This window comes from Pyrgilauda ruficollis, unplaced genomic scaffold, assembly GCF_017590135.1.
Source record: "Pyrgilauda ruficollis isolate IOZ18807 unplaced genomic scaffold, ASM1759013v1 scaffold15, whole genome shotgun sequence".
NCBI classification, from domain to species: Eukaryota; Metazoa; Chordata; class Aves; order Passeriformes; family Passeridae; genus Pyrgilauda; species Pyrgilauda ruficollis.
In genome coordinates, this window is record NW_024513654.1 from 10,504,097 (window position 1) to 10,517,504 (window position 13,408).

General features: G+C 40.5%; 1 protein-coding gene across 1 annotated transcript in view; it reads left to right on the forward strand.

The window, feature by feature from the left end:
- SORCS1 (sortilin related VPS10 domain containing receptor 1) overlaps window positions 1-13,408 on the forward strand; it is a 258,603-nt gene that overhangs the window by 198,975 nt on the left and 46,220 nt on the right. Inside the window, exons 10-14 of the mRNA XM_041461224.1 lie at window positions 3,183-3,329; window positions 9,811-9,913; window positions 10,373-10,449; window positions 11,496-11,587; window positions 12,602-12,709. Coding sequence (XP_041317158.1) covers window positions 3,183-3,329; window positions 9,811-9,913; window positions 10,373-10,449; window positions 11,496-11,587; window positions 12,602-12,709 — 527 coding nt within the window. The remainder of the gene's footprint in view (window positions 1-3,182; window positions 3,330-9,810; window positions 9,914-10,372; window positions 10,450-11,495; window positions 11,588-12,601; window positions 12,710-13,408) is intronic.

Genomic DNA, 13,408 nt, shown 5'->3' on the forward strand with positions numbered 1-13,408 from the left:
CGGCTGTGCTCTGTAGTTTTCCTTCAGCTGCCCTCTACTTGGAAACCACCTTGAATTGTCCAGAGATCCCAAGAGTTATACATCAGTGCAGATGGACTGGAGGAGGATGGGCACTGCCATTTCAGTCACTTGGACATTTTTTACCATTAATCTCTCTGCAGTGCTGGCAGACCATGGAAAAACTGTTGCCTCTTATTACTGTCAGCTGGGGAAGCAGCTTTATTGCATTATGTAAAGGTGTCCTACATCCCAGGGGGTAAAGAAAATCCTTTGTTTTGTTTTATTCATCTGACACCACACAGCAACCTGGATTGAAATTGATGGAATCAGACTTACAGCATCATAGCTGCTGAGCATCTAGATAGAGGGAATATTGGCTGACATGGAACCTGGCACAAACCTTCCTTTCAGTTTTATGTTCTTGCTGGAAGAGAACAGAGAGCCAGCATGGTTCTCTGAGTCAGATTGTTACAGTGATCATGGAGAAAATGGAGAGGAAGGCAAGAAAAGGAAAAAAAAAAATCCATAGGTAAATTAAAAGTAAGTAGAGAGATTGCCAAAAGAGTCCTTCTCTGGTGGCAGCAGTGTATTTTAAAAAGCATTAGAGAAGATGCCAGAGAAAGGCCTGTTTAATGTGCAGGTGTCTGTGTGCATGTTTGTCAGGTGTTAGAAGTTCTTCTGGTTGCATTGTAGTGAACATGTTTGTGTGTGTAATTCCTAAGTTGATTCTAAATCAAGAATAAATCTGCTCAATGCTGCAAAGCAGGGAATTGGACTGGGTACAAAGAAATAAAAATTCTTTCTTGGTGTCTCCTTGAGTTCACAAAAAGGCTGTCCTAGTGACCACCTCCTAAAGTGAGGGAAGAGCTAAATCACTGACCACTGTGTCTGAGTGCCCTTCCTAGTTCCTGTGTCTGCCCAGGCTCTTTTGGAGTGGTCCATAGCAAGAGTCCTGCCTGTGACAATCCATGACTGAGGTGATAACAGACTGTGAGGAGGTGTGTCTATAGCTATGGTATGTGTGCCTGTCACTCTGGAACTTACTTTTTTCCTAGCAGTATGTATGTTGGCTGAGAAGTATGATAAATGAAGGTGGTCATGGGGAGTGAAAAATGTCTTAAGAGTTATGTGCTCAAGTGTCTTGTATGGATCTTTCCGAAGCTGTAGAGCAGCATTAGTATCTGCACACAATGCTTTCAGGGTGGTGAGGATTCTACAGTTCCTGTGGGGGAGCTGATGGAGTGCTTTCCTCTCTGACCACTGTTAGTCATGCACTCGCTTGCCTGGGTCTTTCTCTGCAGTGACTGTGTGAGCAGCAGGGCTGAACAGCTCCCTGTGTGTGTCAGGGCTGTGTATGTGCAGTTGGTCTGTCTCTTCTGAGAGTACACAAGCATGTGTGTGCAGTCTTTTCTTAAGATAAAGCTGTCCAAGACTGACAGAATAACTTTGCTTTCTCAGAAAAGGATTCTGAGTCCCAGCCCATGACTAGAATCATAAAAAGAATAAAAAAAAAATAAATCAGGATTTCAGAATACTTTTATTGCTCAATATATAAAGTGCTCTTTAATCATTTATGGCCAGCGTTTCACAGGGACTATATAACAGAATAATTTTGGGACAGCAGCAAAGCAAAGTACAACTGCAACTATAAGCCCTAGCCTCTGGTAGTAAAGGCAGAACTATGTTATTTTGCCATCCCTGTCTATTCATGCAATGTCACTGTGAGACAGGAGTACCCTTGTCTTTTCAGGGTGCCTTTCTACTACAACAAAGAAATCCTGAATACTTAGTTGGGTGGGATCAAACAATCCAGCTGGGAAATTGAAAAGGTTATCTTTTCTCTGCTTATATCAACAATGAATTAGTTAACTATTTAATTTAAAGACTATTGCCCTTTATAGTAAGCCATGTCAAAGTCTTTATGAACTTCAAATGAAATTCAGGAAGGTGCTATTTGAATGACTAAGTAGATGCTGTACCAAAGCACTGTACACAAGTAGTTTTACAGCATGTGATTTAAAGTGCAGTAAGGTCCTGTTCACTGGTAGCTGTAGCATCCAAATCCAGCCACATAATTAAATGGGTTGAGCTGGAAAAAGCTCTGAATCGGCTGTGTAACTGTTTGCCATGCCATGTAATTTAATCTCTGTGAATAAAAACTCTCAATGAATGATTCTGTCTGCCAATTCCACATCATAAGCAGAGGTGAGGTGGATGACTGAACAGACTTGCTGGAAACCAAAAAGTTTTACACTTTCCCCCTCCTTCTCCTGATTTCACTTCCCTTTTTATTGCGGCACTCAGGTTGCAGAATGACAGCCTAACAAATTCATTCGCAAGCTGCAGCAGCTATTGGGCTATTGATTTTCAGTGTGCTGAGAAGATGGGAACATTCTGCAGTGTGAGTTGTGGTTTGAGGTTGACTCTTTTTTTCTCCTCACTAAGATACTTTTAGGCTCAGTTCCAATGTGAATCTGTTAGCGTCATGTCTTTGCAAAATCCTCCTGCAGGTCTTGGATTTAAACTGTTGGGTGAAACACCAGGAAAAAGTAAAAGGATGAAGACCTCATTGCCAGCTCTGTAACTAGCATTCTGTACAGCCTTGTTTGAGTCACCAGTGCTTTGGTTTCCTCAAAATACAAAACTGTAACAAAAATACCTCTGTGCCCTGAGTTATCTCCTTGAAACACTGGTAATTATGAAACACATTGAGATCCTTAGATGAAATGTCTGAGGAAGGCTGGATGAGAATAGAAACATTGAAATACAAGTTTATGTGTGTGTTGCTGTTTTCTTCACAAGGCCAAAATTGCTGCTGTTTCCTGCTGCTGCTGTGCAAGACAAAAATAATTGCCTGTACACGTTTCATCTTTCAGGGGGAAGGATGCCTACACAGTTGAGAGGTTGTCACTTTACAGATAATGCTACTGACATCTTGCCATGTTCCCATGACGATTCTGAAATACAGTATTTCTTTCCCATTTGTCATCTTTGCACCTGTGATGGCTTTATCTCTTCCCCAGCACCCCAGCTTGCCTTTGATGTACATTGGCAATTCTGGCCCTGACACTGACCACACTGACAGAGCCATCAGAGCCCTGGTGGCTCTGACAGAGAAAAAAGGACATGCACAGAACCTGCATGGACTTGATCTATTTTTCAGCCATGTCAATTTTTCCTAGGTAGCAGGGATAAAGGGAATGTTCTTGGCTAACAAGAAGATTGACAACCAAGTGAAAACTTTCATCACCTACAATAAAGGGAGAGACTGGAGTTTGCTGCAGGCTCCACACACGGATCTGAGGGGAAATCCCATTCACTGTCTTCTAGTAAGTACCTGAGGGGTGAATTTGGTGGGTGGTAATACCCCAGAACAACCTTTTTCTACCAGGTAACACAACAAATAGAGGGCAGCTCTCCTCTCCATGCAGTGTATCTCATGGAGTGCAGTGCTTCAGGCTTGGGCTGCCAGGAGTTATTGCATTGTAATTTAGGTTGATTTAATTTGATTTCTGGAACAAATTGTGGATCAGGTGCCTTGTGCAGAAGTGCTGTGTCCCCTGGAAGAGCAGGGGAAGCTGGATGCCATGCCTGGCAGTCGGTTCTCTGGACACTAGATGGGAGGCGAGAGCTGCTGTAGCTCAGAGCTCAGAGGCGCAGTAACTGGAAACAGGCTGAAAGGAAAAGAGAGCTGGGATTGCTTTCAGGCTGCTCTGTTGGCATTAATATTTATAAACATTCATCATTTTCTCTTTGAGCTCATAAGTGAGAATCGACACATTCATCCAAATATGTGTACAGCTTTGTGTTGGTGTAAATTGTATCCATCTCTGCACTTACTGATACAGATCCACATATAGCTGTGTCCTTAATCATCATTATATGCAAGCAGTTTCCAAGAGGGAGAGTGAAATATAAGTAATGTGAATAGAATTGGAGACCTCTATGAAGTTAGAGAGCTTAAATGATCTTGACATATTTTTCAGCTGATACAATCTATTCACAGTAGTGGGATAATACTCAGAACCCCTGTATTTGGGATTCTCAATAGCTTTCATATTATACTAATTCTAATATGGTTCCAGGGAGAATCAGGGACACTATTTAGGTTGCGCTTACTGTTCCTGTCCTGTATTTGCATGTTGTTTTCCATCTAAAAAAAAGAAAAAAAGGTTTCTCATTTTGAGGCATTAGAATCTGAATCAGCATTATAGTTTGTAGCTGAATGCTACACTAATCTCTTAACTGAATGTCATGCAATATTGAAAGAGCAAAGAATAAATATCTGAAGCTGTTCAAATAATTGATTTTTTGATTGAGCCAAAATGCAAGTCCTTCATTTTCTGTCCTGTTTGGAAAAAATAAATAGGAAAGACTGGGGGTAAGACAGAAGAGTTATGTCAGAGCATGACTAAATTTGTTTGGGTTTGTTTTCTTCTTTCAAATTTTTAAAAATAAGTGAATATTAGATATTTCTATGTGAAATATTTTGATGAAAACCGAAAAAGAGGCATGCAAAAAACTTTGCATGCATAAGGCAATTCAGTTCTTTGGAAGGGACTACGTAAAGAAGCCTTTGTGTTTCAAATAGATTGTGTAATCTAATTTTAACTCAAGTGAACATATTCAGTAAAAATTGACATTTTGACCTTCTCAAATTATAACCAATTTAATCAGAAACTCAAGATTTTTATTATATAATATGATAGTATAATATTCTAGGGGACTGGCAAGGCAGAAGAACAAAAAAAAATGCACATAGGCAAGTAAAATAATAAAAGTAGACTTTATTTTTTTTTCCATAAATTTGAAGTTAGAGTTCTGAAATCGCTTTCGTGGTATTTTTGTGCACTGATCATGCAAAGTCTGACTTGCCACTCTGGTTACAAGTGAGCCAGTGCTGCTGCTCTGTGTGGCCCTTATGGAACAGTTCTTTGCAGGAATTGGGTATTTTATATACAAGGCTATACCTGCCACTGTCATTGCCCACTATGTAATGGAAGGGGTCATATATCAGTGTGTGAAAGAGAAATGGATAATTCTTATGGGGGGAGAGAGAGCTATGGCTCCCTTTAAGCCTTCCCATCCATAGTGTATCTGCTACTGTATCCATGGGCAGAAAATACAATAAACTTAATTTAAAATTAGACTACATATGCCTAAAAAAGCTGGGTTCCCTTGGGGGTGATAAACTTGAACAAGCCAGACAAAGGGTCAAGAGGAGGAGCAGAAAGTGTGGGCACTTGTAGGCAAACAGTGAGAACTGACCTAGAGAAGCTCATGGTTCTCTGGGGATTGCATTTCCATCCTGGGAGCTGCCCTGTGCATAAACCACTATTTAAACATTAGCTTGGTTTTATTTTGCTCTCTATGCACCCATGTACTTGCTCTGAGAATTACTTCCACCTGGGCAAGCTCAGTGGATGTTTGTCATGATGCTCACATTTCTTAATTGCTCTGTGGCTTGAGCTGGGGTGTAGGAATTGTTCTGTGATTTCAGGGTGCTAAGGGACAAATCCTCAATGGACTTTAACTTTGTATCTCAGTCTTTGTCCTTTCAGGAGAATGGAAAGTATTTTATCAGCACTGCCCTGTGAGTATTTAGCAATGTTGATTTTTTCTCTTCCCCTAACATTGGGTAAAACAGGCAAGAGGCCTCTTTCATTGTTTAAGCACTCCCCCATGTTTAGGCTTTCAGCAGCTTTTGGAATGGCAGAGGGGCAGGAAACCTCAGCTCAGCATGCAGAGTCTCAGGTGGTCAACTTGCAAATTTGAAAGAAAGCAAATAGCTGAAATCTGAGCTAAACTTACTCATTAGGTTTTACAGGAACAGAGAGTCTGCCTGCCATATAAAGGGAGGGGTAGAAGTACAGAAAATATACCAAACCACAAAATGAAGTAGCAATTCTGCAAGAGAGACAAGCCATTTAAAAATCCCATCTGAGGTTCACGCTTAGTGGTGGGGAGGATGAAGACAGAATATGGAATGAAAAAATTATAGAAATTATAGAGAATAAACCACAGAAGTTGGGAGTGGTAGGAAAGTTTTTGAAGCACAAGCACTCTAAGTTTACATTCCTGGAAGTAAGTCAGGCATCCATAAGGGTTTTCTGCTGAGGAAAAATGCGGAGAAAAGGAATTTTCCCCAACTCAGAGGCAATTCTGTTCCTTGTCAGTGTGACATAGCTTAGCATTTAAAACGCTTCACAAGCTCCACTCACCTCTTCAGCCACCCCTGCATCACTAGTTTTACCTCCTTATGTCAATTGCTCCTTTTCCTTCTAGACATAACTGTTCCTGACATGATCCTGCTTTTCCTTATGGCACAGATAAGTGAATTCTTCATAGTCCATTGTACATGTAGTTTAGCTCCCATCCTTGCTGCACAGCAGATATTAATGCTTTCCCACTGCTGCTTTGCAGCATAATTGTCTCCAGCAGTAGCTCAGGATTCAGCAATGACGTATGTTCCAGCTCATTGGCAAAATGGGATCTGCCATTTCCCAGAGTGACGGCACTGTCCCCAGCCTGCGAGTGCAGTGCTGTGTGCTCTGTGCATTGGGTCTTTAAACCTAAACTAAGTGAGAATTAAAACAGAAGTAAGTACATAGCAGCTAAGTTGTTGGCTAAGGAGATTAGGAAGGAATCTGGTTGAAGCGCAGGGTGAGCCAGACAAAACCATCCCTCTACTGACAGTACACTCGAGGTGGTTTTTCAAAGGGACTCAGAATTTCTTTGCATTTTTTGTGAGACAGCTCTAAATAATGAGGGAGGAAAGCAATGAAATTCCATCTAATCCCAGGGTTTTGTTTTTCTTGTTTTTACCACTTGTATACTAAGATGAATATACTTAATCTTCAGGAAATAGCTGCCAAGGTATTTTATTCCAGAGGTGCTGGTTTAGTTCCATACTTACCATGCCTTGTGAAGTGGTTAACTGAGGAGTAGTTCTGTCTGGCAGGAGATGATCATCTGCCTGGGAGAGTTAATCGATTATCTTTCAAGGATGGATTTGTGGTTCAAACACAGGGCTGAATCTCAGGAGAATCTTGATTCAATTTTTGGGTCTATCTCCAATTTCCTATGTGACCTTGGGCAAGTCATATATTTTATCTGTGCCTAGCTTCCCCAGACATCTGTTTATTCCCTCCCACATTTTGTTTGTCTTTTCTATAGGAATTTATAAGGATTTCAGGACAAAGACCCTCTTCTCATAAAGGGGGACCTTTATGCCATCTGCTACAGAGTATTTTAAGCATCTAAGTGAGGTGTTTAGAATATCCCTCTTGGAAGTGTTTATCTCTTTTCATTGTTCCTTGCTATTGCAGGTGAGCAAATACTGTGACTACCCCTAGGTTTGTGAATGGTGATCAGCATCATCTTTGTGTTATATATAATACTTTCTCCCATTTCTGATGAGGGCCAGCCACTAATAGCTGGTTTGTATTGTGTCCTGCCATTGGAGACAGTTCAGGTGGGCTTTGCAGAACAGCCAAAAGTGGGTTTGTGGATATTGATGAGAAATTTTACTAAGGACAGATGCGCTTCCCGAAGGGGGAGCATAAGTGTGCTGGCTTGGAAATATTAGGAAGCAAGTAATGAACTCCAGCATGATTGTAAAAACTGTGGCAGTGAGCAGAGCAATGGGCTTTTTCACCTGTGCTTTGTCTTCTATCTAGAGTTTAAATGCCCCATGATGTGGTTGCCTGTCCCTTGGTGGCCATGCAGCAGTAGGCACAGATGGGAACAAGGCAATGACAAGGAAACCCAAACCTGTGATTCTGGTGATAATAATGATTTTAGTATCCTGTTGGTTAAAACAAAAAAGACAGAAAAAAATTGATGAAAATTCTGAAAACCAGTGAGATGCCTGTATGTGAATTAAGCTATGAGAGCTGGGGGAGGAACACAAAAGGACCAGCAGAACACAAAACAGCTGTAAAAATATCTGTTGATGAATATATAAGGACAGGGATGGAGAAGGTGTACAGGGGAATGAGGAAGAGAATGCTAACACAGTCAGGTTGTGGGGTGGCCATGGGCAGTAACTTCAGGTGTTTGGCTAAGAGTGGAAAGGTTGGTTTTCACACCATGCCCAGTTGTCACTAGAGACTCTAAGCATTACTGCACTCCAACCGGTAAGAAGTCATTCCATTAAAAAGACCATCTGTCTGCTTAGACAGATGGCCTGGCTTTTAATATTGGAGAGATATATTCCATTTCTATATGCTATATCTCTGAAATGAGACAAATTTGAAAGGAAACCTCTGGTAGCACAAAGATTGAATCTTAACAAGGTCTCATCTGAGCTGGGAATTGGCTGAGTTGCTGTTGGGTTCTGTCTTCAAAATGTTGAAGCAGACTTTGAGTATGTTAGTTTTAAAAATATGTTTTCTATTTAGTTTCCCCACAACCTCTCAAAATGTAAAAGGAAAGAGTTCATGCTCTTGCAGTGCTTTTCCACTTCCTGCATTCCTGTCAGCTCAATTTGTTTTCCACTCCCTCCTGGTGCCCCGGGCTGCTCCAGCGGCTGCCCTCGCAAGGCTGTCACTTGGAGTTAGGCTGCTCAGTACATTCCACTTGGCAGCTTGTGCTCCCTGCCCACGTCCCCTTTTCCTGTCTCACATAAGTGAGAGCTCCCATCTCTCCTCAGCACCCTCATTTGCCTTTGCCAGAAGAATCCTCCACAGGGGAATTGTCATTTCAGTCATATTCACCTGCTTTGAGGTGGGATGGATAAGTGGTCTTCCTCCAGTGACCTTTGGGACTGGGTCTCCTGCAGAGGAGGCCTGCCAGGCTCTTGTGGCTGCAGATCTAGCCTTTTGGCAGCTGGTGTTATTCAGGAAAACCTGTCTCCTTTGAGCTTGAAGGTCCTTCTGTACAGCCCCTCTTTCTCTTACAGAGCTGGGCAAGCTGAAGCATGGGCTTTGCTCAGTTCTGCTTCTGTGTGATGTCCACCTTGATTGGGTCAGTTTGCTTTAGGTTTTCTTGCCAGTATTTTTCCCCTGCTCCTCCCTTAGCATGAAGGGCCCTTCATGAGGTTTGAAAGAAAAAAATTCTGGAAGTAAAACCTGAGTGAAGGAAATAGTATTCAGAAATTTTCAGAAAATATCACATTACAGATTTGGAGGGAATTGTAATGGCAGCTTTGAAAATCTGCCTGTCTGTCTTACCTTCTAGTTCAGCTGATTTATTCTGTACCACTCGTGTCTTACCTGAGTACCCAGCATACAAAATCAATAGCAAATGGTAAGGTTTCCATGGATGTATTTGTATTGAAAACTTAAAGGTCACATCCAGATGGGCAATGAAGCTTTGCTTTAAACTTGAAATTAACATTTTCCAGTCTTGGTACTACTTTATATTTTCAGAACAGTCATATGTCAAAAAGAGTTAAGAAATGGTAGGAGTTCATTTTTTTTTGGTGAATTAGTGGTCATTCAGCACCACACCAGTAGGGTTAAATTGCTTTTTTTCCAGAGATAGCTTGGGTAGTGCTGCTCAGAGTCATTTCATATCTGTGCCAATCTGCGTGATTGCTTCTCACAGAGTAGGAGCCAGGGCCTCAGGTAGTCCTTACCATCCTCTGCCTGTGCAAGCCTCAAAGATGTGGTCCTTGGAAAAGGTTTCAGCCTGGTGCATCAGTTTCCCACTGGGAATGGGTTGTGTCAGAGAATGATGGCAAAGTGGCTGTGCCCATCTAAGTGTTACTGAACACAGTGATTAGGAGGAGATACAGAAAGACACTGTAGAAATGGGAGCATACATTGTTGTGTTTGCTTTTTACTTTTATTTTCCCTTTCTCCATAGCCCTATTGCTCCCTTCATCTTCACCTGAAGGTGTCAGACAACCCCTATACCTCAGGAAACATCGCCAGCCGAGACACTGCCCCCAGTATTATTGTAGCTTCAGGTATGAAACATTTAAAAATTGCCTTGTTTGGTGTGCAAACCTGGACAAATTCTGGAGCTTGTGGAGGGTGTTGGGTGGCTCTGGGGTGTCACACATCAGTACTGGGAAAGGAGGCAGGCTGCCAAAGGAAAATCCTTATGGACCTTCATCTTGTCAATGCTTTTTATGGAAACTGGCCTTCAAGACAGAGGAGATCAAGTCTAGCCCTCTGCTCCTGTGAGCATGAGATCAAATCAGGGCATTTCCTTTGCATGTAGAGATGTGTAGAGTTGTATATATTTGGTCTTTATATATTTTTTTTCAAACTGAAATGCCTTCCCTCTTCCCCCTTCCCTTTCATTTTCCTCCCAAACCCAGAAATTCTACAACTGCAAAGTAAATAAATACATTTACTCCCCTGATTTGCTTATCCTGCTGTTTCTGAGAGGGTTCCTTCACTAACCAGTGCTCATCTTACAGGTAATATAGGCAGTGAGCTATCAGACAATGACATCAGCATGTTTGTTACTTCTGATGCTGGGAACACTTGGAGGCAGGTAAATGACACAGAATCACTGGTTTAAATATGAATCAGGAAATGTCATAAAAATAGATTCAATCTGTCACTTGCTTTTTATTTCATTTGGTTCAGGGTAGCTTTTTGCAAACCTTTTATGAAAGAGTAAACTTTCCTTCTCAAAGGTACGCAGATGTTCAAAGAGAAAGATGAATATTCTACTCAGAGTTTGACTTCAGTTTAACCTCATAGCAAAGAGAATAAATTATGAATAATAAGGGGAGAGAAGGTGTTACCTTTTACTGTTGTAAATCCCTTGTGCTGACCAAACTATTTTTCTTTTTGTCCATATACTTCCCCAAAAATCAGCAGTTCCACTGGTTTAATTTTTCTCACTTCAGCTGAGACTCACTTCACCTAAGCTGAGTTGTCCAAAGTTTGTTGTCTATATAAATGGATTATTTTGCAGAAAAAATCAAAACGCAGAAAAAGTCAAAATTCAGAAAATGACAAAATTCAGTTTGCCTTGTTCCAAAGCTGTGGAAAGAGACTGGATGATGAAATTATATCTAGTTCCTAATATTTAGTGGAGTCTCACCTGTTAAGAAATACCCTTTAATGTGTTTACCTTCAGATCAGGAAATTCTGTTATTCCTATTTTCTGAATGGGATATCAAGTCATGGAGAGAAAGAGTAACTTTCTCAGACTAACCAATGCTGCTGTATAGACTTTAGAGCAGATGTTTGCAGAAAGTTAATACAAAAAAGACACAGGGAGAGAAAATATTTTCCAATATTTGATAATCCAAGAATCTAATTATTTTACAGTGTTTGACCAGCCTCATTTTTCTGTCTAAATCAATTATTTGAGATGGGGCCAGACATGTGCAAACACATAAAATTCTTTTCTTTAAACAAAAATTTGTCATTGAAAGGAGGGAAATTGTTGATCCTTGCAAAAAAATCTTATTTCTAACTTCCTGTCAAGCAAAGAAAGAATGAATTTTCCATGGACCTGGACAAACTGTGGGAAAAAATGCCCAAACAATAAAACACTTTTTTTTTTTTTTTTTTTTTTTTTTTCAGATCTTTGAGGAAGAGCACAGTGTTCTGTACCTGGATCAAGGTGGAGTACTTGTTGCCATGAAACACACATCTCTGCCTATCAGACACCTCTGGTAATGACTCCATTCGTGCTAAATGGCTGCTGTCCCTCTTTCCAGATGCCAGGAAGTAGGCACTTAGTATGCATCCAGTCTTCTGCAGCTCTCATTTAGAAAGTATTAGTTAAGACACTGGTAAACATTAGGTCAGATAAAGCTAAGAAATCCCAGAAATTATAGTTTACATAATTTTGGCTTGGCCAGATCTGAGATATCATCAGTGTAATTGCACAGCACTCCTGATTTACCACAGCTTGGTGTTCTGGATTTGCTTGTTTATAATACATATATATGTATGTATGTGTGTGTGTGTATTGTTTATGCTTTTGTGTCTCATTAAGTTACCAAAGTAGTCCTAATTTTCAAAATTATTGATGAACTTGTCTTCTGTGTGGCAGGCAGCACTTATGCACCAGAATTTTGTTGAGTAGATTCAGGGTTATGTAACTGATAATGCAGAAGTGCAGTTAGCACTCCTGAGTGAGGAGACAGAGTATAGCTTTGTGCTGTTCTGTATTATTTACTTCCAGCACAGTTAGTGTCATAGCAGAATCTGAAACACCCAGACCTAAGTCTTAAGAAATGATGAGTGGTTCCAGGCTTTCACTTATACTCCCCACAGGGGGAACTGCTGGTCTGAAGAAACTCTCATCTTCCAGAAAACTAACCTCAAAATGTTTTATATTGGGGACTCAAAAACCAGGTGTTCAAAATCACTTTTTTATTTTTTAAAAAAGTCTTATGCTTAGGCTACATTTTGCCCTTTGAGCATCAATCTTTAATATAAATTCTAGTTTCTACCACTTAAATATTGGCCATGGATTAGTGGTATGATGCCAGGCAAGCTTGATCAATGCTTTGATTCATGATGCTTCCCCAAAAAACAGTTATTTAAAGGACCAAAAAATCAGAATCCAATAAGAGAAGCTGTTTTCCACTTCTCCATAGCAGCTGTAGTGGACTAGAGAATCCCCTTGAGTAAAATAGGAGGGTAAGGAAAGAAGACACTAATTCTGCTTTCTCCTCTAGGTTGAGTTTTGATGAAGGGAGATCTTGGAGCAAGTACAGTTTCACATCCCTCCCACTGTTTGTAGATGGAGTTTTAGGGGAGCCTGGAGAGGAAACCCTCATCATGACGTAAGTGAGCGTGCCATAATGATGCTGTGGTGGTGAGCCACACGTTGTATTTTGGAACAGTGGCATTTCTGGTTGGGGACCAAACCAAGTATGAATCTGCAGCCAAGAGTGTGCAGTCTTCTGTTGCTAAATCATCAGTTCATTTGTGATACGACTGAGGGATTAGCAACATGGCTCCTTGCAAGCTGTAAACACATTGTCACTTAGTTTTATCAGCATGAAACCTGACTCCTCAAATTGAATGTGATATAAACCAGAGTTACTGTTGACAGATTAATATTTGAAAGAAAAATGGTGAGGTATTTTTTATAACTGTGTTTTTGCTGCTACATTCTTTTTATTTTACTGAGACACAGATAAGTGAAGACGTTCTTTTGTAAAAATGAATGACAAAATGTTGCCTCAAGGCTGACTCATGAAAAATTATGTTTAGTTTCAATGTGGTATGCTGAGTTCTGTATGATGCATAAATCTGGACTTAGTATTCCAGAAACTGTGATATTTTATCTGAAATCAGATTGTAAAAATGAGAAGTATTTCTGACTGACCTGTAATAAGCAGAATATGTGGCTTGGAAACTAACCTGAGCTAATAAAGATGTATGAAGAATGTTCCTTCAGGTTCTGATTTTAATTTGCATGGAAGGGATTCCCAAAGCTTAAAACTCAGATAAAACTCTTGAAGGTATTACTGTCTCCA